The sequence below is a fragment of the Ruditapes philippinarum genome, unplaced genomic scaffold (assembly GCF_026571515.1).
Source record: "Ruditapes philippinarum isolate M1 unplaced genomic scaffold, ASM2657151v2 ctg1965_1_1_1_1, whole genome shotgun sequence".
Taxonomy (NCBI): domain Eukaryota; kingdom Metazoa; phylum Mollusca; class Bivalvia; order Venerida; family Veneridae; genus Ruditapes; species Ruditapes philippinarum.
Genome location: NW_026867129.1, coordinates 152,634 through 180,502, shown reverse-complemented (window position 1 = coordinate 180,502; position 27,869 = coordinate 152,634). Strand labels below are relative to the sequence as shown.

General features: G+C 34.5%; 1 protein-coding gene across 1 annotated transcript; it reads right to left on the bottom strand.

Annotated features, from left to right (window-relative positions):
• Window positions 1-3,086: 3,086 nt before the first annotated feature.
• LOC132734934 (uncharacterized) lies at window positions 3,087-27,621 on the bottom strand. Its single transcript, XM_060721820.1, has 7 exons — window positions 27,477-27,621; window positions 25,936-26,259; window positions 25,530-25,636; window positions 14,918-15,155; window positions 7,828-7,882; window positions 3,643-3,711; window positions 3,087-3,195 (listed from the first exon to the last, which is right to left on the bottom strand). Exons 1-7 carry the CDS (start codon window positions 27,541-27,543, stop codon window positions 3,087-3,089), a joined length of 969 nt encoding a protein of 322 aa, XP_060577803.1. The 5' UTR covers window positions 27,544-27,621.
• Between the last annotated feature and the right edge of the window lie 248 nt (window positions 27,622-27,869).

Below are 27,869 nucleotides of genomic sequence, written 5' to 3'. Positions count from 1 at the left end.
TAGATACTAATGTTATGGTGTAGTTTATAATCTTAACCAATTATACATGCAATTTTAACTTAAACCCTTAGTATGGTACTATCCTGCTTTTCAACAAAATATTGGTATGATATGTTCATATATCCGAATTATATAGAGACTGTCCACAGTGACTCCCTGTCTATAATGACCTTTTTTCTTTTCTCCCATCGAAGGTCACTGTAAACAGTCTTTACTGTATAACTAAGTGTACAATGGTTCATATATGTTAAATTACCTTGATGTTTGATTATTTGTTTGATGATGCATATAACTACTGTAATGATTACTGTTCTAACGTATGGACAGACAAAACTATTTTGTTTGTGTGTGTTGATGATATAAATTGTCATATTTGTATTTGATATATGATAAAATGTAATTATATGATTGCGATAAATGTGAGCTCAAGTTGACCTATTTATATTCTATTATGATGTAGATTTCTCTTTTGTTTTCCTTTAAATGAAAACTTATAATTCACATTTGTGAATCACATGAGCCGAGCCAACCTTGATAACATAGAAAAAAATGCAAAAGGAATGTCCTAGCTAGTCTGGTCATTATTTTATTTTGGTTCCTTTTTAAAATGTTTCTCTAAATGCATCATTTCCGAATCAATATTTGATTATTATGCTACTTTACCTTGTACATATATATCTAATATCGCACGAAAGTGTAAATAGCACAACGATGTCGAATTGTGCAAAACTACGGTAGAAATGATCAACGTGATAATTAACTTATCAATATTAAAATATAGTATAATCAAATTTTAATAAAAAAAATTTTAGCAGCCGTATGTGGTAATTTAGTCCATATTCAGACTGGGGATTGGTCACGGGGGACGTAGAATTGGGGTGAGGCACCGGGTTGTAGCATTGGGGATGGGGCATGGGGATGTGGCATTGGGGATTGAACACAAGTGATGTGGCATATGGGGATGGAGCACAGCGCTAAGTTTAGCAGGAGTATGAATGTCATGTTGTATCTTTTTTAGTTTCTATTCCTTTATAATCATATTTTCTAATTGTAATTTGGTGGTGGGCAGTTCGTCATTGGTTCCTGTTACACATGTATACCAACATTACGTATTTAACTTACCTTTGTTACAATGTTTAATCATATCATTGGTATGTCCTTTATCTTTTTTAAAATTCGCTGTCAAAGCAGCATTATTGTGCATTTTCTAGCTTTTTGCATTTAATAATGGAGAAAAGTGGGGTTTGTCTAAAAGCCCCAGAACGCTTACTTGTCCCTTCAATTATGAATAAAGTAATATTGAAAATTAAATATATCAAATATATTGATAGTTAAATGATTTTATTAAAATTGTTACCAAATTAGTCAAGAAAGTTTCATTGTGATGTACAAAATACAAGTTAGAATACATAATCTATAACTCCAGAATACATAATCTATAACTCCAGAAAACAAGTAAAGTCACAAAAATAAAACAAAAGAATTTGAAATTCTTTCAACAAATCAGCAGAATAATAAGATATAGATATGTTGAAACATACAAGCAAGCTCATTCGATGAAGTAACGTTTAACTAATACATACCGTATGCCGGCACCCGTGATGATATATTGCTGCAGTGATGACAATTTACTGTTTCCAACAGGTAGGTTATAAATTTGACTGGTTTATCTATATCACGCAACTTAGTACAATTACATTGCAATAAACTTTCTGTCCATTGACTAAAGATAAAATCAGACATTTAAGTTTCGATTTCCAATTTCATAAAGTATTCTGAGCGGATTAAAATTGACAGCCTCGGATTACATTATAATAAAATACATGCTATTAAACTGAGCCTGCAATTTCGTGAAAATAATATCACAATGCACATGCTGTTTACATAAAGTTATTAAATACAAATATAACAACATATTTGTTTACTTGATTTTTTACGAATCAAAATAAAACTAACACAACATGAAATTAACTGCTAATAATAACAGCTCCTTCCATTGGCCAAAATAAAAAGAATTTCATAAGAGACGACGCCGCTCATCGGCGTCGCCAAAAAAGGACATTCTTATGTGTATGAACTTTATGATAATTGGCACTTCAGATAAAGCTAATCAACATTCATAGGAAATTAAATTTCTTCGTCTTAACTGATCTATTTGTAGCCCAATTATGTCGTAGTAAAGTTTACGATGTCTTGTGACTGTGTGTCAATGAAATGCTTTACAATGCACCTACCTCTTGAGTATCTCTCTATAATTAGCAAAAAGTATAACAAATGATAGTTCAACGTCTTATTTGTAGATAGACGTACGCTATGAATAAAGAAATATTTTGTCAGAATGTTAGCAACCTTCAAAGCGTTTCTGTCATGATCGGCAGCCTCAAAAATACATTTCTACCTACGACAGGTGCATTTTCGTTTACACCGGGTTCGTTTGGACGTCTCAAGAATGATCGGTATTCGAGACCAAGAGTGATGATTGCATATATGTATAAAAAGAAATCCTTTCATTTATTTCAAACTTGGGATATTCTGAAAAAAAACAACAACAAACGTTTTTACGGATTTGTAAGCGCTCAAAATATTCCATGAATGGGGAATCGATAATCGATTCTAGTCAATGGCCAGTAAGGCTGTAGGAATGAAATGTCCTTATTTGCGATATATGAATATACCAATTAAATAACCTACTTGTAGTGATAAGTTATTTCGATTCGGGTTCAATTCCCGGACGATACAGGTCACTTTTGTTGTGATTGATCATGAAATCCTTTCTTCGGTTATCCTCACTGTACCCCTGCTCTAGCATGTACAAAATATATACGCGTTCCTTGCGATGCGAAAGAGAAGGCAACTAGTACTTCTTAACTGCATGTCTGCATCTCCAGAAACGATGTGGTCACTGAACTGTGCTACAAACTACAAACACCACTACCATCACTGCAGCAATCTGTGAGCACTGGTGCCGGTATTATTGTGTATAATACAAGTGATGATATCTGAATATAACCATTTCACAGAAATAATTCAACAATGTTTGCTCATGTCAGCAAATTAAATTGATATAAATATAACATGATTTGACGTCACTTATTGCCATCTTTGGGGTTACAATGGCGACGAGGATGACGACGATCGAACAGCTTTTTACTACGTTCCATGTCTTCTTCATTCTGTCGGGGTTTGTCGTTTTTCCTGAAAGCAAGGTTTTTATTTAATTAATTGAAATTCACTGGCTTATTATTGAAAATGAAAAATTGGGCCAACATTAAATACTTCGTATAATGATATTCCAATTAACATAAAATATGTTATTTCTTAAAGAGTACAAAATCAATGCATTCGTCTTCAACGGTAGGGAACTCTGCTTATTTCTGTTATTGCTAAGAAAGTGTAGAGAAATGTTTTTACAAATTTGTACAAAAAGAATTTAAGTCAAGGTCAAATCAAACGTTTTCTATGATCACGTGTGCAAAATTTCTTTTTACAAATTAAGTGATCGTTTTCAAATATTAACATTTTAATGTTTATAGGAGACAAAAAGTACAAGACATCATATGCCGGGCAACAGTTTAAGCACACGCTGTTTAAGAATTTATAAGGAAGAGGAATAGGCAAATAAAGCATCAATAAACAACTTACGAATGGGTGGTGGTTTTTCTTTGTTCTTCTGGCTTATTCATTGGTGAATCGCATTGGTCTTTAAGCAGTCTTTTAAACAAAAATATATTGATGTTTGTACAATTCATATTAAAAAACACTCTAATTATGTAAGAGATCATGTTATTATTTTCATTTATTAAATGTTCTAAATCTTTAACGGTAAATGCTGGTACTGGTATTTACAATATCACACAGATCTTGGACCAGTTTCTGTTTTATTGTATTACAAGTTAAAATAACCTTTGATTAAAAACAATATATTTACGATGTGCAGCATTCATTTGTCGTTTTAAAGTGATCGTTTTCAAATAAACTAACAATTTAAAATGGACGGGTCTACAAAATAAACATATTTTGTATGAACAGTATATGACGAGAAATAGTATTTTTCTACGATAATGTATTATAAGCATGTGTATACATAAACATGTATATCTATGTAAAATCGGATCATGTTTCTCACATGTTCAAAAAACATCAATAGGTCATTCTTTTACATACAATATTAAACACCATTAACATGATATGCTATTACAAACATTCCCTTTCAATTTGCTTTAATGTATTTTGAAAACAAAAGGGCAATGCAACAGCTTAGCACTTGCTGTTTTGTAATTTACAATGAGTATATGTGCATAAAGTACTTGTAGTATCCTTTTTTTTGTTAACCACCTTTAGTTCGTATTGTGCGTATATGTCTCCAAACTTTTGTCTGAAAAGGTATATTTTAGAAAAGTAAAATTCATAATAACAATAAGTAAAGAGACCATGCTATTATCATTAATTTATCTGTTTAATTCCTTGTTAAACATAGCATTTACCCGGATTCATACATATTTCCATGAACAGTTTGAAAATATATTCAAATCATTTTATAAGACTCTCTGAAAGCAAACATCTCTCTTGCTAGAGGTTTTGACCTTAAGACAAACTCCCAGCTATTGGATCTTTCTTTAGAAAAAATGCAAACATGTACACATGGACAAGAGAGCCATCATGATCCCTATATTGCTGAATACATTAATATTCTTAATGACAAGGGAAAAGTGATATTGTTAACTATATACGAAAGCAGATATAACATCTAAATCTGATATCTCAAAGTTAATAATTTTATGTGTATCTGAAAACATTTACTGGTTGCTATTGCTAAGGGAAAACAATAGTTACTAAAGAAGTCATTGGTTGCTGTACAAAATCAGTGGTTTCCTTGGAAGTCACTGAATGGTATGAAATTCAATGGTAGACTCGTTGCTATGGAGAGTTAATGATTGCTATGGATGCCACTGATTCCTATGTAAAAAGTTTGCTATGGAAATTTACAGTTTGTTTTGATAAGCCAATGGCTGCTTCGAAGTCACTTGTTGCTATTAAAAGCAGTTGGTTGCTATGGGAATCATCGGTTGCTATGGAAAGTCAATGGATTTTATGAAACATTAATGGTTGCTATGGAAAGTCATTGGTTGCTATGAGAGTCGTTAATTGCTATCTGCAGTCTTTGTTTGCTATGGAAGTCATCGGTTGCTATGGAAATTAGGTGTTGGTATGGAAGTCATTGGTTGGCTTTGAAAGTCAATGGTTGCTTTGGAAAATCAGAGGTTGCTATGGCAAATAAATGGTTGCTGTATAACGTCATCGGTTGTTATTGGAGTCTATGGTTGCTGTGGAAATTCAGTGAAAAGTCAATGGTTACACATGTTGCTATGGAAGTCAGAAGTTGAAATGGTAAGTTACTGGTTGCTATGGAAAGTCAATGTTTGCTATTGAAATCACTGGTTACAAAATTGGTCACCGTTTGATATGGACAGTCAATGGTTGCCATGAGAAGGCACTAATTGCTATGGAAAATCAATGATTGTTATGAGACGTCAATTGTTGCTATGGCAAGTCAATGGTGCTACAAAGTAAATGGTTGCTATGGAAAGTCAATGGTCGCAATATAAGTCAATAGGTGCTATGTTTAATCAATTGTTGTCATTGAAATATATTTATTTAGATATTAGTTGCTATGGAATGTCATTGGTTGCTAAAGAGCTCTATGGTTGCCTTGGACAGCCAGTGATTGTTATGTAATTCCCTGGTTGCTATTGAAAGCCACTTGTTGCTATAGAAGTCAGTGATTGCTATGGAAAGTTACTGGTTGCTATGGAAAGTCAGTGATTGCTATGACAACTCCCATACGAGGCAAATTTATGTTCCCCCGGGGTTTGGCCCATTTTGGTGTAAGGGCTAAAATTTGAACATTTTTGTTGAGGATCAACAGACTAAGTTCCAATTTGTTGATTATAAGATATGGCCCTTGCAGTTTTCAAAAAGGAGAATTTTAAGGTATTTACTAAATAAGGAGAAGACATGGCCCCATTGGGCGGAGGCAATTGTGACCCAAAGACAATCATTTGAACAAACTTAGAGAAGTCTACTAGATAAAGTTTCATGTCAAAAAACTAAACTTTAGCTATTGCAGTTTTGTAGAAGAAATTCTTTTGAATTCTTTACTATATACATAAACGGAAAATCTATATTGTTGCGGGACAGGGTCAATTACTCAAAGGCAATAATTTGAACAATTTTGTAGAGGTCTACCAGACAATGTTTCATAACAATTATCTCAGGTAAAGACTCTTTAGAATATTAGAATACTTTTTTGTTTTTACTATAAAAATATAAAGATAATCAAAGACAGCTAGGGCGGGGCATATTTTTTATCAGAACCTGATTTGAACAAATTTAGAAGAGGTCTTCTAGATACTGTTTCTTGTTTTGTTTGTTTGGATTTTTAACGGCACGCCAACACATAACTGGCCAGATACTGTTTCAATTTAGGACAAGAGCCACCGCCGGGCGGGGGCAACGCTCGACTTTTTACTTTTTCTAAACGCAAACATAGAAAGGTTTGAACATATCTTAACGTTTCCTTTTTATAAATTTAGTTGGTCTGTCTTGTCACATTAGTTTTGTTTATCTATTTTGTATATATATTTATATGAATAGAAACACGCAATTCTATAAATAGAAACATGCAATTCAATAAATAGAAAGATGTAATTCTATAAATAGAAACACACAATTCTATAAATAGTAACAAGCAATTCTATAAATAGTAACACGCAATTCTATAAAAAGAAACACGCAATTCTATAAATAGAAACGCAATTCTATAAATAGTAACACGCAGTTCTATAAATAGCACAAATCTATAAATAGCAACACACAATTCTGTAAATAGTAACATGCAATTCTATGAATAGAAACACACAATTCTAAAAATAGTAACACGCAATTCTAAAAATAGTTACACGCAATTCTATAAATAGAAACACACAACTCTAAAAAAGGTAACACGCAATTCTATAAATAGTAACACGCAATTCTAAAAATAGCAACACGCAATTCTAAAAATAGAAACACGCAATTCAAAAAATAGTAACAAGCAATTCTAAAAATAGAAACACGCAATTCTATAGATAGAAACATGCAATTCTATAAATAGTAACACGCAATTCTTTAAATAGAAACACGCAATTATAAAAATAGTAACACGCAATTCTAAAAATAGAAACCAGCAATTCTAAAAATAGTAACACGCAATTCTAAAAATAGAAACACGCAATTCTAAAAATAGAAACACGCAATTCTAAAAAAGTAACAAGAAATAAAAAAGTTATGATCCAGGTACAAGTTTGCGAACGGCAACGGCAACGGCATCGGCAACGGCAACGGCAACGCCGCCGCGACTATAACAATACCTCTACTTTTTCTTTTCAAAAAAAAAAAGTCGAGCTAAAAACTAAGCTTAGCTTCTGCAGTTCTAGAGAAGAAATTCATCTACAAAACTTTTCTATATACATATAAGACAAATCTATGTTCCAATTTGACCAAAGGGCTATGACAGACAATGTTTCATTACAGTTATCTTAGCTTAGGCCTAACATATATAGCTTAGTATTATGGAGGGCGATCGTTGCCAAAATTCCAGACATGTAATGTGTTCCTTTTGAAAACTACTTATGAAAATGCGAACGGGTATGTATTTTTAGCATTTTTATTATATTCGTGCACAGCAAATGATATGCCTCTTAATCCCGTCTTTAAATCGTTTTAAATAACAAGTTTACATGTAAATCTTAACAACTGACCTAACATTGAGAACAACAACAAATTTACAAGTTCGTATCTTCCACATAAGCATTTTTGCACACTTGTAGATATCTATATGTACCTGAAAAATACAAATGAAATGGTAAAACTCGAATACAGAAAATAGAATTTAATAAAACGTGTTACCAGTCGTAGAACTACAACAGTACGTTTACACAGTAAACATTTTAAAATGACAAAAGTAGATCACAAAGTTAAACGATTTTAACTCATGCATGACGCCCCGCCTCTCTCTGTCAGTATTTACGATCTTCTATTACGGTAATGTACGGACAGGTATAATACCCGTGGCTCGTCTCCCTATTTCTCATAAAGTGAAGGAAAACACGGCCGTCCATTCTAACTTTTTCAATTTCTATAAAAAGTCAAATATTTTTCGTATCAAATGAAAGATTACTCCTAAGCTTTCTATGAGTGCCTCAGAAATAAAAATGAATTAAACAGATGTATTTTTTTTTGAAATTTTTTTCAAAATTTTCATTTTCCTCTGAAAGATGACACTTTGAATTGGTAAGAAAAACACGGCGCGTTCCCTCCAAACTTTTTTATCTCGTAATCAATTTTGATAATTTGGATTGAAAATAAAAGTGTGCTTCATACGAATTATGATATAGTATAATTATATAATCCTAAAAATTAAAATGAATTAAATCAAAATGAATTAACTTTCGTTTTAAAGTTTATCATGTTACTTTCTGTAAAATAGAGAAAAAGGAATCCCTAAAGAACGCTCAACGACAAATTGAGAATGTTGCAGTTGAGGCCTGTTCATGGACGGTAATGGAAAGTGCAAGTTACCGTCACGCCCCCTAGCACCAGCTTTAAGCAAAATTCAACATTTAACATGAACCTGGTACAAATTTGAATTTTGAAAAAATCCGCAGAAGTGTTAATATGGCGATTATCATGGAACCTTCAATGTGACACGTAAGTGCCATTCCATGAAAAAACGGCACATGGTCCCCAAGTAAAAAAACAAAAACCACACACTCTGAAATTCAGCAAGAGAAACATGTCGCCCCATACTAACTCTTTATTTTATTTCTTGGTCAATTTAATAATTTTAGATTCAAGTAAAAGAATCCTTCATGAACTTTCTAGTGATGCCTAAAAATGAAATTTATTACGTAGACGTATTAAATTTTGTTCAAAACTTATCGTTGTTTATTTTTTCTTCTTAAAATAGAGAAAAAACAGAATCCCTAAAAGAAAGTTCAAACACAAACAATATTGAAAAAATGTTGCGGCTCGGTTTGATTTGAGCCTGTTCATGGACGGTACTGGAAAGTGCAAGCTACCGTCCACGCCCACTTAGCAAGGCTTAAGCAGAATCCACACTCATATATCGGCAAGAAAAAGTCACGTCGCTTCCTTAAGATACTTTATTCAAAAAGAAAATGAACAAGTACATGAAAAATCTGGGAAATAAAGTGATCCCTCGGGGAAGCTGATCACAAATAACAAATACATAAGAATTGCAGACTCGGTTTAATTGAACTGTACATGAGGGATAATGAACAAGTGCAACATCCCTCACGCCCCTAGCACCGGCTTGAGCGGTACTCCAATCTAAACACTTAATACGCTGGCATCGACCAGAAAAAATATAACACTGAAGTGAAGTACGGGGCAACTTTTTAACAGCTGCCACACGGCACTTACACCTGCTTGTTATCAAGTATAAAATTGGAACAAAGTGATCCCTCGAAGCATTAATCAAAACAAAATTACATAAGAATTGCAGACTCGGTTTGTACATGAGGGATAATGAACACGTGCAAAAGTTTTTATTCATACTGAAAATTGCAGCTCCCGAATACCTTATAAAGATAGTACATATGTGCTACGGATAAGAATTTTCTTGATTTCGAAAAAGAAAATCTCGGGTGGCCGCTTTAAAATCCTATTTTTTTGCAAATACTGCATAGTTTTTTGTTGAAAATGAAATTTGTGCCAATATATTTTCAATGATACCAATAAAAATATTGGATGGTTTTTAGATTATCAATAAAATTACTCCTTGAAGTTGGTCATATGTTTCCCCTAAAAATTCCATATCGGCCGAGTTCTCAGAAAACACAATGTAAATAATAAGTTATGCAAAGTTTTCTCATCAAATAAATGGCAAAACAGCAATTTCCAAGTGAATTTGCTATTGACAACAACTTTGTAACAAAATGTAACAAATATACATGTATGTATGAAAAAATAGCCGTAGTTGTCCTTAATTTATTGTAGAAATACGGGAGAGGCGGCCGTTTTAATACTGCGAGAATAGAAGTTCTAATACTCAGAAAGGGGCGGGGCCGTTATGCTGTGCCTTAAATCGTTTAACTTGTGAATCGTGCTTTCATTTTAAACATGTTACCTGTTAACGAAACTGTTGTAGCTTCTACATCTGTAACGACGTTTCTTAAACTGCTATTTTCTGTATTTAAGATTACATTTCCTTTCGTAATTTCAAGAGTCTAAAGTGTTGCAAACATCATATGTATTGCATGCAATGGAAGATACGAACTTGTGAATTTGTTGTCGTTTTAGATGTTAGGTCAGTTGTTACGCTCTGTATGTAAACTTGTTATATAAAGGCGGGAACCTTCAATTAAAAGATTGAATTAAGAGACATATTATGTGCTATGCACGGGTACAATAAAAAATGGTAGGCATACAAGTTCGCATTTTCAAAAATAATTTTAAAAGGAGCACTTTACATGTCTGGAATTTTGGCAACGAACGCCCTCCATATAGTATAACATATGTTTTTGGGTTTTTTGTTCCTTTTTTCGGGGGGGGGGGGTACTATATGCATATCAGGAAATCAATTTGGCGGAGAAAATTTTTACCCAAGTGCTATGGTTTAAAAAAAACTTAGTAGAGGGCAACTGGATATTTTTTCATGTCGAAAAGCTAAACTTTAGCTATTTTAGTTTAGAGAAGATTTTGTTGAAGTTTTAACTATATAAATATAAGAAAAACTTATGTTCCCTTGGGCCGGGGCCATTTTTAATCCAAGGGATATAATTTGAACAATTTTTGAAAAGGTCCACCAGAAAATTTTTCATACCAACTATCTCTGCTAAAGTCTCTTAAGTATAACAGAAGTTTTTTTTTCTTTTTGTTTTACTTGTTTGTTTGTTTGTTCATTTTACGCCTTTTCCCAACAGTATTTCAGACATATAGGCGGGTAGTTTCCTAACCATCATTCCTGGTGAGTTACACCAGTACTAGACAACCTTCTTTCGTGCTAAACTACCAAAGCATCTCCCGGAGATCGAACCCACGCAAGAGAGGTAACTGGATTAGAAGTCAACTATATACATAGAAGGAACATCAATGACGCCCTGGGGACCAATTTTGACCCAAGGGCTATAATTTTAACAAACTTGGTAGAGGTCTATTAGATATTGTTTCATGTTGTAGTTTTAGAGAATTTATTTCATTTTACATATAAGGAAAATCTATGTTCAACCGGGGCGGCACCCATTTTGACCCCAGGGCTATAATTTGAACTATCTTGGTATAGATAATACTAGATAATGCATATGCTAAATGTCTAAGCCATGGGCTAGAAGAAGATTTTTTTCCTAATAATTTTTTCGTTGCCATGGTTACCAGATTTCTTCATGGGATCGAAATATTTGGAAGCTTTTCTCTCAATGAACAATCTTTAGAAGTTATGTTGAAATCAGAAATGATGTTTTTAAGGAGAAGTCTTTTTAGGTTACTATATATGATCTATATAACAAACAAACACACATACATACACAGATGAACCACTATATGCCACCTCATCGCAGATGCTACAGTGGCATATAAACGCATCTTCATCATATTGAAAGATTGTGTCAGAGTCTGACATTTTAAGGCCTACTTTAACGCATAATTGTTTTTCTTTTTTTTTTCTCAAAAGCTTGTTATATTTGTTGTCCTGCTACAGTTTCCAAGAAGTTACTCATTGGTCAACTACCTGAGCCATGTTTTGCTTCTGTTGCCTTTTGGTAATGAATATAGCCAAAGTTGTTTAGTATTTTGTATGGAAATTAAAATACTACTTTTTACATTTTGATCATTTTACACAAATTATGTCACCTTCAGTACTACTTTACTCGGGTGATAAACATCTAATATGCTCTAAAACGATTATAAATCTCATGTTTGCCCTTTGAAAAGGAAGGGGGCCTTTAATTCAAATGCAAATAAAATATCCTACTCAAGTTTATCATGTCATTTACAAGTAAATTTTAATATGTTATTTAGCATCAAAGCTCTAAATTGGTGCCAAAATTAACATCACTTAGACCGATAACAATTATTTCGCCTTCGGTCCATTAAATGTTTCCGGACTGCCTGATCGGTCACTATAATGTTGTGAGATCCTTAATGATATGTACTGTTTCTTGATTATTGCTTAACCAATTTAAATCAATTAATTTTGAATAGCTTGAATGGTATTTCCTAGTTCATCATAATCAAGAAAACTAAATTCTAAGCTTATAAACTCACCGTTTTTTTTCCTCTTCTTTTTTTATTCGTTGTTTCTGACATTTCCGCACACAAATAAACAGAAGAATTGCTATAACTGAATAAAAACCAACAACAGCAGCAAGTCCAAAAGCCATTGCAATGTTGATCCGTTCATTATCTGCACATGGAACATTCATTTTCTTTATTAAAGGTTTATAACATTGGAAGACAATATCAGTGCTTAGATTTCATTAAAGATCATGTAACACAATTGTTTCATGGTTTTATTTCATAAATATGATGCTCAGATTAAGATTTGTCAATATTGTAAGTTCCAATAAACATTTTTTATAAAAATATTACCCAATTTAGCATTTCATGTAAATAAAGGGAGATAATTAGAAATTAATTTTCTTTTAGTTCTAAGTCAAATTTTCCAATAAGAAATGAATGCATGTAATTTATTGATTAAATATAATGTGCACACATATTTGCAGTACACATTTTACATATTTATCGATGTTTGAAAATTGTTTTATTTGCATAATTATATACATATATAATTGTTTGCAAGTGTGGTATACACACAGTAACAATATCAATCACAAAACATACAGGATCTTTAAGACAAGACAAGATTATTACAGAATGCATAAGGTTAAAAGGAGCATGAGGGCAGACATAATTTAGCAATTTTGGCTTCAGAGTTGACACACACCAACGCGGCTCCATTTAGCTCAGGAATGACTACATATCAGATAAAACAACATTCCTTCAGTATAGCAAACACAATTTGTCCTCAGTGACTTGTTAAGTCATAGCCCTTCAAATCATTTAAGTCATACGAAAAGCGCATATAACGAGACATGCACTAAAAAGTTAAGAAAACAAGCAATTATCATAGTATTGCAAGCAATCCATAAGTCCCCTACCGGTTAGAACCCCAGCAACATTCTGAAGGGCCATTGGTAATTCACTTATGTTTCTATTTTAAGTAAATTTGTTGAAAAAGTTCTTTAAAAGTGATCACGGGAAACAGTTTTTATGTACAGACAGACGGACTGAAGGACAATCTACATTTATTTTTTAAACATCCCTGTTATCAAAATATAACATTTTAAAAAGCGAAATTTTTAAAAAGGAGATAACTCTTGAAATAAAGATGCAAGATGTCATACATGATGTGAGTGTAACAAAGAACAATTAGTAATGAAGGTATGAATAATGAATGTTTATTTTGAATTTGAAGTAAATGAAAGTTAAAAGAACGAATAAGAAAAATTAAAAGTTTAAGGAGGAGATAATTCTGGAAATATGGATACTAGATTAATAAACCTTGTCATATTATTATGATGTGGGAGTTTGAAGAAAATCCTATCATGATTGAAGAAGTTGGAGTAAAAATTACCAATTTTCGAAAAAAAGCTCAGTTCAAAAGGGGCATAATTCTGGAAATAGTCTTGCTAGAGTATTGAACTTTCTCACAAATGTTGAGTGATAATAAGAAACATATATATGAAGTTTGAAGTAGATACATTCAGAAAAAAAAAAGTTATTAAAAAAACAATAATTTTTCTCATGAAAATTTTAAGTTCAAGGGAGGTAATTCTGACAAATTTTGTGCTAGAGTTGTAAACTTTGTCACATATGATGTGGTTGATGCTTATCGACTTATATTCAAAGTTTGAAGAAAATACCTTAAGAAATAAAGAACTTATAGTAAAAAAACTTAAAAACTAGAATCAGAAATCTTGAAATTAAGTCTATTTGTTGCCATAGCAACCAGAATTTTCATAATAGGAAGATAAGAAAAGGATGTGCATAATTTCCAGACTGCCATCTACCCAAATGTCAAGTTTCATAAAAAATATTTTCAGTACTTTTTGCGTTATCACTGGATCCAGGTTATGTGTAAAATTTGCCATATTTTCAGTCTATTTGTTGCCATAGCAACCAGAATATTCAACATAGGAAGAAAAGAAAAAGACGTGCATAATCTCCATACTGCCATCTATCCATATATCAAGTTTCATTAAAATATTTTCACTACTTTTTGCGTCATCGTGGGATCCAGTTTTGTGGACTGACGGACGGACAGACGAACGTTCTAACAGGAGAGTAATTATGTGGCTACTCTATTGTTCTCTCTATTGTTCTTTTTAGCCACACAAAAGAAAATAGCCACATAAAAGCATTACGGAATGAATGACATCAAAGAGAAAGAACAGTTACCTATTGTCCCTCTAGCCACATAATTACTCTCCTGTGAGTGCGGACGGACGGACAGGCGGACGGACGGAGGGTAAACCTAAAGTCCCCTCCGGTAAACCGGTAGGGGACTAATAAGCACATTTGATATACATTTTGATAGACATTTCTAAACCAAAATGTTTTCGGAAACCTCAATTAAATATCGGTTCCGAAATCCTTAAATACATAATAGTTCCCTATTGCTCTGATTTTAAAAGTATTTGATAAAATAAACACAGATTCAATTTCAATGTTTATATAGAAAAACGATTATTATGATCTCTCACATGAAAATACAGTAATAAGTGAATTTAGCATATTATTCAGTAAATGAGCAGCCTTTGAGTAACAAAATCATGAGTATAAATAAAATAAATTTTACCATGTTCTCTAATAATGTACTTGTAAGCCGTATGGTATGACTCTTTGTTTTCATTCCCATATACCGCTAAAACTTTCAGATAATATTTCCCATCGTCACTAGATTTGGCAGAAATCATCTCTGTATACTGTACTTGCTGATCAAAGCCGCAAGCAGAATCATTCGAACAACCTCTTGTACTTCTTGTATAATTATCATGAATTGTTGGAATTATTTCCTCCTCAATGCCACTACTTACCTAATAAATGTAATAAATAACCTTTACATTTTGGATTTAACAAACTCTAGTGGAGGAGCTATACTTCTATAAAGACTGACAGACATCATGATCATATGTAGTAAAAATATCATTTTTCTGTCATTCTTACTTTTTTCATTCATGGTCGTATATAAATCGGTGTGAGGAGATGAATTAGTCGTCTTAAAGTCCATTTCGGTGGGGAAAAAGGCGAGTTTTTAGCATAAAATCATTCTATAAATGTGTTTTTAACTCACTCTTACTATTTTACTTTTTATAATCTTAAGTCTAAAAAGGTTTGTTTAACAGGCATTAAGAACAGAGCTCTTCGCTAAAGCAGGACAATTTGCATCCAGTGAAGGCTCAAGACATAAGCTTACCTATAAACAGTATCCTGAAGGTTAAAAACGTCCAGCAATTCGAGCAAGATCAGTGTAGTATAAAGTACAACTACTGTACTGTCAATGGAATGCCTTTTATACTTTTCATTAGATACACAGCGGACCTGAGATGTCAACCACTGGACAGACGAATATTCTAATGACAATATTAAAATTGATAAGATTATTCTTTGATCTTCCTATGATATTTATTAACCCAACAGGAAATTGTATAACAACATATAGCTTCTCACCCCAACCCTAATCTCTTAAAATATAAACTCTTACAAACGTAATAACATTTGAGTTCTGTGGCAATATATAGGGATTACTTCTCCGTCGTCTGTCTTTCTGCATGTCTGTCTGTCCGCAAGTGTCTTTCAGTCACAAAACTTGTCCGGCTACTCCTTAGAACTACTAATCCAATTTCATCCAAACTTTACAGAAATGATCATGTCAAGAAAATCTTTAAATTTTTATTTGTTTACTAAAGCTCTAATAGTACAAGCCAGAACATCAAGTTTTATCAATTAGGTACCAGACAAATTCTAGGGGAATTTAGGGTGAACTAGAGGTTACTTTTCTATGATCAGATCAAATCAAAGGAATTATAAGGGATCTCGTTATCACCCGTCTAGCCTAATGATCTGTTATATAAACAGAGTGTGGGAATCATGTTTATTTTATGTTTATTTTAGTGAGAGAGAAATATTAATAATGTATATGCAAGATAAAAGGGTGCATTTGCCAGAAAGCGGTTAGACTGAGAGGTTGAATCGATAATGTGTGTTTAAAAGAAAAGTGGTCAAATCTTTGACATAATTAAAAAGTCACATCGATGACAATTTAGCTGTAGCAAGTTTAAAGTCACATCGTTGACATTATCATTTACATTAAGTGGTCACATTGATGACAAATAAGTTATAAAAGGGAAGTGTTGGAATAAGTAAAGCTGACGGTATGTTAGACTTATTATTTTTTCAACTGTTTAAGACTCATTTAGAATTAATTGTTCTTTACATGATATTAAGCATATGATAAGTCTGTTGCACAGTCTAAGGAATGTTAATTATTGAGTTAACTTTTCCAATTAATAATGTGCTGATTGTCAATAATTATTTAGATACATATAAGATAATAATGTGAAGAGTATTATTGTTGGTTAATCATTACAAATGCATTTTAAATTAGGTTTTTTTTAATGAGAGTTTATCAACTTAATGTTAATCTATATACATACGTAAGACACTTAGGGATATTTTTTAATGCTTTTGTAGGGTTCCAGACGGTTGAGTCAGGTTGAGTTCAGGTTGAGTTCAGGTGCTCTGTCTTTGCCCTGTCCTGTTTTTGTTTGGGGTCCCCCTGGGCTCCTTGCCATTGGTTCTTGTTGCTGGGTCATGTGGGGGTTGCGTTCATTGAACGCCGCCTTTCCTTGTTGATCTTGTTTATCATATTAGATGCAGATTTGTGTTCACGTTAATATTTGAGAAGATTTATTGAATGAAGTCTTTCATTTTATAAGAAGATTCCTTTGGGAAGTTGATAGTTTACATACGAAGATTCTCTTTGACGATAGTTGTTATTTTAGTTTATAAATTGGAACATAGTTCATATTTTAAAGAGATAAATTTATAAAGTTGGAAAGCGTATACAATTCAAAAACTGGATAAAAGGAACAGTGAAGACAAAAGATAGATAAATACAGAATCCCTAAAGAAAGCCCAACACGGCAAAATTGAAAATGTTGCAGGCTCGGTTTGATTGAGCCTACATTAACAAGAAAACATGGACAATAACCTCAGATAGTTAAATTAACGGATAACATAAACAGTGTTGTTTTTATTATATAATTATAATTATTATTTCTTCGGTTAAATATATTTAAACGGGGACCGTTCGCTATAGAGACATCGATGGGACACCGTTGATAATTTGAGATCTGAGAAAAACATTTCAATCATGTCCGGGAAGGAGTTGACGTCACGCTCCCTCTATGGTCCATTAAGTATTCGGACGGTTTCCGAAGGGTACTAGGCCAGTCATCCGGTAAAAACACTTGGCATCTTCTTTCTGGACACCATTCGATATTCTAATCGGCAGACTACCGTACGATAAATGTCCAATTGCCTTCCGTTATCTGGCCTGCTAGCAACAATCGTACGGTGACGGTAAAGTATACGTGCGATATCCGGTCGGCTGTCGGACGGTATTTGTTTGGCATGCTGTTCCATTTTCCGGACGTTATTCACACCCCGTCTTTTGTTGGCATTTTTCCTTGCCTTCTTCCCCATTGATTTCTCCCCCACCCTTTCTTTGTTTTCTGTTTTGGAAGGTATATTACACTCTGAAATCAAAGTTTTCCGTAAAAGATTGTAATTGAAACTTGAGGAAACATCTGCCGTGTGTGAAAAGAGATAATTTGTGTGTGTAAATGAGTTTCTTAATACTCGTCATCGGTTGACCGCAAAGGCGAGTCCTTCAGAAGAGTTTTAGTTGTTTTAGATTTCAGAAGACAGCGCAAGATACAGATAGCAAGATGCAAAAATTTCAGAAAGGTATGAGAAACAAGACCAATAAGGAAGGCGGCGTTCAATGTACGCAACCCCGACACTATTCAGCAACACAGGATGACCACCGTCAAGGAGCAAAGCAGGTTACCAAACAATCTTCTCCTTCTTTTTACCTATCCAAGTGTTTAAGCACTCATACACGGGACATCGCTTGAAAGTCTCTTCCGAAAGATTCCTAGTAATTTTAGTTGGTGATCCCGGGAATCGAACACACAATGTCCAGATTACAAGTCTAGCGATTTGACAGATTCAGCTTTGCAAGCTGGCTAATGAGAGAATGATGGTGGTACTTATGACTTACCCTGAGGACTATGGCAGTAAGCCAACTTGAATATACATACCAGAGAACAGTTCATCCACTGCATCGTTTTTGGACAGTCTGTCAAGCAGTTAAACATTAATTATCTCTCACTTTCGCAAAGTACTGCTTACTTCTGTACAACGAAAATGACCTTCAACGTCGAGAATTGAACACGGGTCGCCTTATTCACAGTCCAAGGCTTTATCTGCCGTAAGGTCTGTTTAATATCCCCAATGCTACCCTTAGGAACCATACGTACAACGTACTGCGTCCATTCGTGTCCCGGTCAGTAACCTGCCGAAACGCCTTCGGTGACCTCTCAGAAACTGGAGGAATATTTGGCGCCCAGGAGGTATATAACCGATAACAAAAGGTGTCCGCCCGGATATCGAAAGTTATTTTACCGTGTCTGCAACAGTGAGCTAACGATGTACCAGATGCCGGAAGAAAATAACTGCACTTAAATTCTCCGATTACCCGTACGGTGCCCCACCGGTCACTTGACACCGGAGGGTCACTGGCGGGAGACCTTTAAAAAAATTGGCGATTTCAGCCCGTTCAGACATCGGTACCCAATCGTCAACCTAACCGGAGGGTAATGTGACGCAGGCTTTAGTCACAAATAAACTGCCGCCGGGCGACGTCTTTTTTTTGTTATTATCGTAATATCAGCCGATGTCCGTCAGGCCACAGTGAGCCATGGGGCGGGCGCAGTGAGCCATGGGGCGGGCGCTTCCGTGTTTTAAGTACAACTTCAAAGCCAACGGCGGCCGGACGATAATTTTTGGGGTCAGTGAGTTGTAAAAGTCATCTGGCAGCCCGGGCGATGTATTTTGGATCGGACGATTGTATACGAAACAAAAACACTGTCCGATTTAAAAGGTACTTGGACGAACAGGACATAGACACCAGTTGACGAACGAGTATCGACAGTATGCGGACGATTCATGCACAGACACCGGGCGGTCATCGTTTTTTGTACGGAGATCGCGCGGCTTAAATTTGTTTTAATTACGGCTTGTGATTTTTTTAGTTGCCTAAAATGTATCTGTTAAGTATTTTGGATTTAACATGAACTTTATGGTTGAGCAAGAATGTGTACGCGGATAAGTATTAAGGACTGACTGAATTTTAAAAGAATATCATAAAGTGCCAAGTCTTTACCTACTTGGTTGTGTCGGGGGGCGGCGTCCTGTGAACGTTGCCTTTGCCTTGTTGATCTTTATTCTTGTTATTTTACCGCCCGGCACCATGCGGCGTCCGTTCGATCCATATATAAATCGCACAGACGCCGTCTGGAAATCGGGCGGCGACCGCCCGGTCTTTAAATGTTGTATGTAACATCAATTTGGCAAATAAAACGCCCGGTGACAGTTTCATTCAGGTCCACGCAAGGTATCAGATTTAAAATCGCCCGTCGATCGCGAAATCCCCAAAACCGCCGATTTTGTAAAATCGTTAAATCGGGCGGCGGTCGTTTTATTTGTGACCTAGGCATAACATCATGGGGTATATCATCCTTAAAAGCCGGATAAGTATTCGTCTGTACTTCTCCGTACAGGTCCAGATCTGACGAATGGTCCTACAGGTGATCTGTATAGATTTAAGAAGATAATCCGTGGCAATAATGTGTGGCGTCGAAAGAATGTTCATTTTCAATTTTGCCGTGTTGGGCTTTCTTTAGGGATTCTTTATTTATCTATTTTAAGATCACATCAGTGTTATTTGTGCCGTGTGGCGGCTGTAAAAAGTCGCCCCGTACATTTAATCAATGATGTTATATTTTCGATCCTTGAAGATCGTTCAGCACGACATTATTGTTGTGCTTGTGGTATTTTTAGTTTCAACTTTTTGGCATTTTCTAGTTGGGTGGTTCCAATATTCCTACATGAATAATGTTGAATCACCCTTAGGATATGTTGCCTGCTTTTTAAATTTGTCTTTTGACGTCTTATCTGTGATACGCAGGCTTCATAACCTCTGATCCCCTTTCAAAATTCTATTTTATTTAGTTCCGCCCATTGTTTTCTCGTTTAGGGCACACGCTTTTTATTACTTGGGGACCATACGCCGCTTTTCATGGAATGGCACGGAAGTGTCACATTGAAGGTTCCATGATAACCGCCGTATGAACACATCTGCGGATGTTTCTAAATTCAAAATTATACCATTTCATGTTTAAATGTTGAATTCTGCTTAAGCCGGTGCTAGGGGGCGTGGACGGTAACTTGCACTTTCCAGTACCGTCCATGAACAGGCTCAATCAAACCGAGCCTGCAACATTTTCAATTTTGCCGTGTTGGGCTTTCTTTAGGGATTCTTTATTTATCTATTTTATTAATTCTTCGTCGATGAAAGTGAGACAAACACTTACGTTCTTATGGTGGGAGAATGATAATACTGACGCAAAGCCATCAGTATACATGTATATAGAACGAACGTACACCTTTTTGGTGCGGCATCGTCACATATATGTGAAAACTATGGCCTTACATACCTAGATAAGTCCAAAGAGAAAACATACATGAAGTATCATATTTTGTACAGAAAAATTTATATGTAGATGATGGTTTGACCACTGTAGAAATGGAAAATGAAGCTAAATAACTTATACACGATGTACAACTGCTTTGTGCAAATGTAGGTCCTTGTCTGTATAAATCCATATCAAATAGAAAAGGCATCATTGACTCAATTCCAGTTTCTGAACGAGCCACAGAGATGAAAAGGTTAGATTTGGCATAAGAGGTTCGAGTTAAACGTGCCCTAATATAGACGACATTCAGACTACTGTTAAAAAACACTACATTCTAGACACCAACTGCTGTCAGTTGTGGCTTCGATATTTGATCCACTTGGGTTTCCTTCGCCATTTGTATTGACAGGGAAGCGTATACTAGGACGACATACCCTTAAACTACAGGAATAGAGATAAATAAAGAATCCCTAAAGAACGCACAAAACGACAAAAATTTAAAATGATGCAGGCTTGGTTTGATTGAGCCTGTTCATGAACGGTAATGGAAAGTGCAAGTAACCGTTCACGCCCCCTAGCATCGGCTAGGAAGTCTGAGCTAGGAAGCCTGAGTTGGACTTATGGATGGGGAATTAAACAAATTTAAATAGTGTCAATATTCCACGGTTTATCCCTCCACATTTTCTGTAAGCCATGTCAGTATTGAGTTACACCTCCTTCCAGATGTAAGCTGGGTATGGCCAATGTGCCTATATTGGATTTGTAGATGAAATATTAGTTCACTGTGCATTTCTGATGGGAAAGGCAAGGGTTGCACCTTTAAAGGTCGTCACCATTTTTCGTCTTAAATTATTAGCGGCTGTACTTTCTGTCTTGAAAGAAGAATTAGATGTTCCTTTGTCGGAGAGTTCGTTTTGTTTTTTCTTTTTGGTCCAACCCATGGGTGGTCATTGGCTACATTAGTAACAAATCAAAGAGGGTCCATATCTTTGTCGCCAGTCGTCGAAGCAACTGACGTTTCCCACTGGTTCTATTTTGAATCTGGTTGCAGTTCAGCAGATGATGCATCTTGTGGCTTGAAAACACTGCAACTCATCTGCTCCTCTTGATTAAAGGGTCCAACGTTCGTTTGATAAATCAAAAAATATGATAAATAAGATCAACAAGGAAAGGCGGCGTTCAATGAACGCAACCCCCATATGACCCAGCAACAAGAACCAATGGCAAGGAGCCCAGGCGGACCCCAAACAAAAACAGGACAGGGCAAAGATAGAGCACGGACAGGTTAATCATTAAATGATAAATAATTTGTAACTGATTAGGAATTCAAAGAAAATAATAATAGGCCCACAAAGGGGAAGGGGACAGGAGACCGGGGGAAGGGTGGGGTTAATCAAAGAAATAAAAACTAGAGGCAATGGGGGAAGATACTTACCGTAGACGAGAAAACAACAAGGGACACAAGCAAAAGTGTCACCAAAAGGTGAAACTGAGCTACAACTGGCAAGTTTTGTACTTAAAGCTGCCCGATCCCTACACACACAAGGAAATCCTCTTTTCTTCTTTTTTGGGGGGAACTGGCAAACTGTTGTCTCTGTCACAGCTAGAATCATAAGATTAGCAAATAATGTTTTGGGTGTTCATTGTCCATCAATGGAAGAGAGAAGAGGTTCGGAACTTGCGCTACTGAGACTCCTGCAACGAAAGGCGTTTAACAATGACTTTAACATTATGTGCTTATCAGATACTTCGCGACAAACAAACAGGCTTTATACCTTTGGGCACATTCTTGTCGGTGGCTTACTCTGGGTTGGTGGGAGATTGAAAGAAGAAGATCTAGGGGATTTTGTCAAACATTTCGTGATACTTCCAAAGGGTGAACACATCACAAGTCTTTTTATCTTATACGATCACCAGACGGTACAACATTTAGGAAGAGGCTTAATGTATCATCAACTTCGGGCTGACGGTTAACATTTGGGGAACAAGATGGTATTGAACTTTATCCGTCAGTATGTCATTTGCCGCAAACTAAGACGGCCAGCACAAACGAAACGAATGGCTGTCGTTCCGAAAGATCGAGTACAACCGTCTCCCTTTTTACCTGTAGTGAGATAAACTAGTTCTTGTTGAACAAACAGTTGGACTTTGTGTTATTTGCCCCAAACGCAAAAAAAATCTGGAAACAAAGTCATACTTGTGGTGTATGGTATATGGTAAAACGTACTGCAAGAAATATCTTGATCGCTATTTTGATCACACATCCTGCGTCGTATAAACGTTGGGTAACTTTAACCACTGGGTTTAATCTGTAGTTAGGTTTAATTTTAGGTTAAACTTTGGTTAACCGATTGCATGAAATTTAGGTTAAATTTAACCCGCGTTAATTACTGGTTAAATTAGCCCACGTATAGGAGGTGGGTTAAATTTTTACCAAATATTAACCAGAAATAAAATGGCTGCCGTTTGTACGCTTCGTCTCAAATTTTGTTCATATTTGCTTCGAAATAGATTATTATCGGTTGTATATGAAGGCAACGATATTTCTCAAAGCTAGTAGTGACGGAAAACGGAAACAGTTTTACAAATCAGCTGTCAGTGTCGATAATTCGAAGAAATCATGATACAAAATGACATTTAAACCTATTAAATGATGAGCGTGCTTACGTTACAACATCATAAACTTGGCATAATCTTGTAGGACAATTTATAAGTTTAATTACGAAGTCATTCTGGACCAGTACGCAGCGGGAGATCCCTGGAAAGACAAACATGGGGCTGTATACTTTGTGACACAGGGAAATCTGTCATTTTTATTAAATCTATATATATATATAATATAAACAAGAGATACAAGTCGTGGCCTCTCACTACCAGCACGGGTTCGTAAAATGCATTCACACGTGTAAACTGTATAAAATATCCTCTATTCCATCAAAGTTATTGTAGAAGTTAATATATGAACGAGTCATTACCCAAGTTCTACTACAAACACTTCATTAAAACCTGTAACATTGCAGGAAATAGCTAATATTTCAATATTTACATTTGCTGTCATGTTGTCGTCCATTTTGCAGGTGTGTTTATGTTCCGAGTATTTTCATTGGCTGATGAAAAAACCGCTATTTTTCGCGGCTATATGTCGTTATTATCCGGATTATTATTATTCATTAGCCAATGAAATTGACAGTTACTAACAGAAGTTGGATTTACGCATCGAACATACGGGCAACATCAAAATGGAAGCCGAGGATTATAATTATCAAAACAAACAATAATTGTTACAATAATTTGTACCAGAAGATAATGATTGCATCATTCTTGGAGGTACATGATTGATTTTTACCGATTACATGATTAAACTTTCTTATATGAGCATACGTTTGCATTAGATGTCGTTTTACACGTGTAATTTTACAAATCCAAATTGTACGAACGTGTGTAAAAATGAAACGTGAAAGGTTATTTTTAATAATATCTTGTCCATGTAACAAAGTGTGTCATTTTTTTGAAATTATCGATTCTTTTATCAATGTCCAACAATCAAAAGAAAAAAATACTGTTGTATACTGCGTTATATTTACTTTTTCATGAATTGAGCAATTTTGAGTTGTATCCCTTGTTATATTATATATATAGTGGGAAAGAAAAAAAATGACAGAATCCCCTGTGCTTTGTGATTGATCTGTAAATTTTATTTCGATCAACACATAATTATGTGCGTTTTCGTGTAATTGTCAAAACCAACATGATTTATTAAAGATTTACAGATTGACAGGATATATCACCTTAGAGAAGTCTTGCTGAACTTATCATTATGAAGAAGGTACGATAGCATTTAACTGTTTGTGTCAGTTAAACAGTTTGCATGACTTTTTTGTGTTCTGTTGTGTTTTGTGTATAAAAGCATTACCTATCTTATATAAAAGTTGGCAAAACAAAGAAAGGAAGTCATATAGAAAATAAAAAAGGGCCGAAACGTCTTGCGAAAAAGGGCCGAAACGTCTAAGGGCCGGTTGTTTTGATATGTCTTATTGACTGTGTATAATCATATAAGTGTTATTTTGATTGAAGTTTGCTCCTGAATATATCATTTTCAGATGTTTTATATTTAGGAAGTAATATCATGTAAGAATTACAAAATCGTTAAATGTGTCAAAACTGTGACTTATTATTGATTATTGTGTTTTTAGTCAACTTATGATTTTTGTATTGTTGTAGTTCTTATGGTTTTATGGTTTATAGTGCAATACATCATAACAAAATTTGTCACGAACTGTCCTCTAGTTGTCCTTGTCCTACAAGCATCGCCTATATGACTGAAATACTGTTGGGAAAAGGCGTAAAATGAAACACACAAACAAACAAACCTACAAAAATTTAATAGGTCGAATCTGATGGACCAGATGCATCATTTAATACGTCTCTTTTACCAGTCGTTTTTAAAGTAATGACATTTGAATCAAGAAATATGTCATCAAGAACAAAACGCAGTAATAATTGTTCATGCACCCAAGTTGTTAAACAATGCATTGTTATTTGTGCGCGCTTCGGTTCCTTACGGTACGTTAACAGTAGTTGAGCAAATTAAAGTACAGGAAGGAAGTTTATGTCCATTATTACTAAAATTTATATATAAGAACTTACTGACATCTTTATCCATTTAAAAGAAACTTCAGTGTCTTGAGATATACAGCCCGATATCGCCCTTACAGTCCCACTAATTGTATCTTCAAAAAGAAGAGGCTCATAGTCTGTAAATACATTAATTAATTGTTTAATTCTGGACAAAATACGATAATAATGTAAGAACAGAATTGTTCGATCATGTGGTGTTATATTCTTAGTGCTAAAAGTATGCTTAGCCTGTCCCTATATCTGAGAGAAAGAACGACAGGTGGATAATTCCATAGGACACGTTGTTATATATGCTAAAAAGACACAAATATCGAAATAATGTTCAAAAGAGATAGTTTATTTCATCTGTGTATTGTACAATTCAGAATGATTATACGAAAACTTGATATAAATTAAATCAATTTATAATGCTAACCTGTAACTTTTATAACTTCATAATCGCTGTCAGAACCATCTGAACAAATCAACTTTCTCCCATTATCTTCCTTGGTTATCTCTATAATTGTCAAATTTAAGATGCCCTGAATATCGTATGTAAACGTGTACTGTCCGTTATATTCAGGGGTTAAAACGCAATTATTTTGCGTACATTTTGCAATTGGTATTATATCGGTTGCTTTCATCCACACAATGGCAAATGTGTTTTTCTTAAACTTACAAGTGAGTGTAACATTTCTACCACATTCATATGGCGTCTCACCAGTCTGATTACCGGGTTTCTGTATAGAAATATTCCCGCCTGAAATTACATGAAAACAAATTCAAAACAACTTAAACGTTTTGAGAGTGTATCAATATTAGTTAAGAATAACTAAGTATGAGGTTTGTGCACAAGAAATGAAATAAGGAAACTTTACGGAAAATGTCTTTTGTGCAATTTTCAATGTCTTAAACGATGGGTATAATATTATGCTGTTTGAACTATACTACAGTCATATCTTTGGATCAATTAAGTACAGGTGTATGTGTTGTAAGTAAAACTGCCATACACCCAACTTTAACGTGTTCAGATCGAATATGACCATCAGAGGTAATATTTGTTATATCATCCTTGGGTCCTTAAATTTAAACAAATCTTGGTATTCAGTATAGTACAAATTAATTTCACTGGAATAATTCTAGCTGAAGTAACCATTAAGAGTCTATTTGTACCAATTTTGTGACAAGTTGCACGTGTTTCTTTTGATTATGTGTTTTATATGATTAAAGTTTTAAGGTATATCGGTAGATAATAAAATAGAAAAGGTGAAGATGGCATTATAATAAACAAGTTCTCAGGTTAACAATATCCATTTATGCCGTAACAGGATGTGCTGTTTATGTAATATGCTTTAAGCGTGTTTTAACAAATACAAAAGAAAAGAAAATATGAGACAAAACTATGTTATCTTATATCGTATCAAAACAAATATTTACATGTATCTTTAACGCTGGTGAAAAGATGACAAAACAAAAAGCGTGTGACCTGTGTTATGTTTGTGTCAATCATCGTTTTGTTTATACGAATCTTTTTCAGTTCGACTGTGTTGGAACCTAAAAGCTTTTTGAAAACTCATGGAACCGATCAGTACAAAGCAATGAGTTTCATTTTTTCTTATGTAAACAACGGCTTGCCCCTGACGGGGTTGAAGAGAGAGAAATATATATTCCCACAAGAAGAACGCGAAAAAAGGTCAAGACAGAAAATGTTGCAAGGTCAGTTTGATTCATGGACGGCACTGTCAAGTGCAATCTACCGTCCACGTCCACAAGCAACGGCTTAAGCAGTATTCAACATTATATATGAAAACACAACGCTTTGATTACCCTATTGTGAATAATAATGCACCATGAAACTGTGAATGATAATGCATCATGAAACTGTAAGTCTGTTTGTACCCATAGATTAGATGAGAAAACCCACATTTGTCGAATTCCAGATAACATCTCTTTTAGTAAAAAAAGCAAAAGCCTTACCTGAAGTAAAATGAATTAATGCACATAACGTTAATCTTGTAGTTATCGTTAATTTCTGCCAAATCATTTTGTCCCACTTATGCTAAATGCATCCAGAAATAAATTATAATTTCCTTTACAACGAAAATGTAAATATTACTACGAATTGAAGTTTTCCTTATTCATATTTTAAGATATCCATTTCGAAAAAAACCATCTATTTAGGTTGCCATAGTTAAAGTTAGATAATACACGCGACTTAAGTAAGCTTGAACGATATCTTATTAACAGATGACCTTGTAAACTAGTTATAAATCATATCGCTTCATCTTCGTCGAAAAAAGGTATCACTTCAATATGCAACTAGAATTTCATCTAATACCAAAAATCCAGCTAAAAATATTATTTTCTAAC

Bases quoted from the DNA above. Each gene is read 5' to 3' on its own strand.
- LOC132734934 (XM_060721820.1), bottom strand. From the start codon at position 27,543: ATGATTTGGCAGAAATTAACGATAACTACAAGATTAACGTTATGTGCA. The intron at 26,260-27,476 runs GTAAGGCTTTTG...ATGTAATTTCAG, and splicing joins ATTAATTCATTTTACTTCAG to GCGGGAATATTTCTATACAG. The intron at 7,883-14,917 runs GTAAAATTTATT...TGTATTTTTCAG, and splicing joins GTACATTATTAGAGAACATG to GTACATATAGATATCTACAA.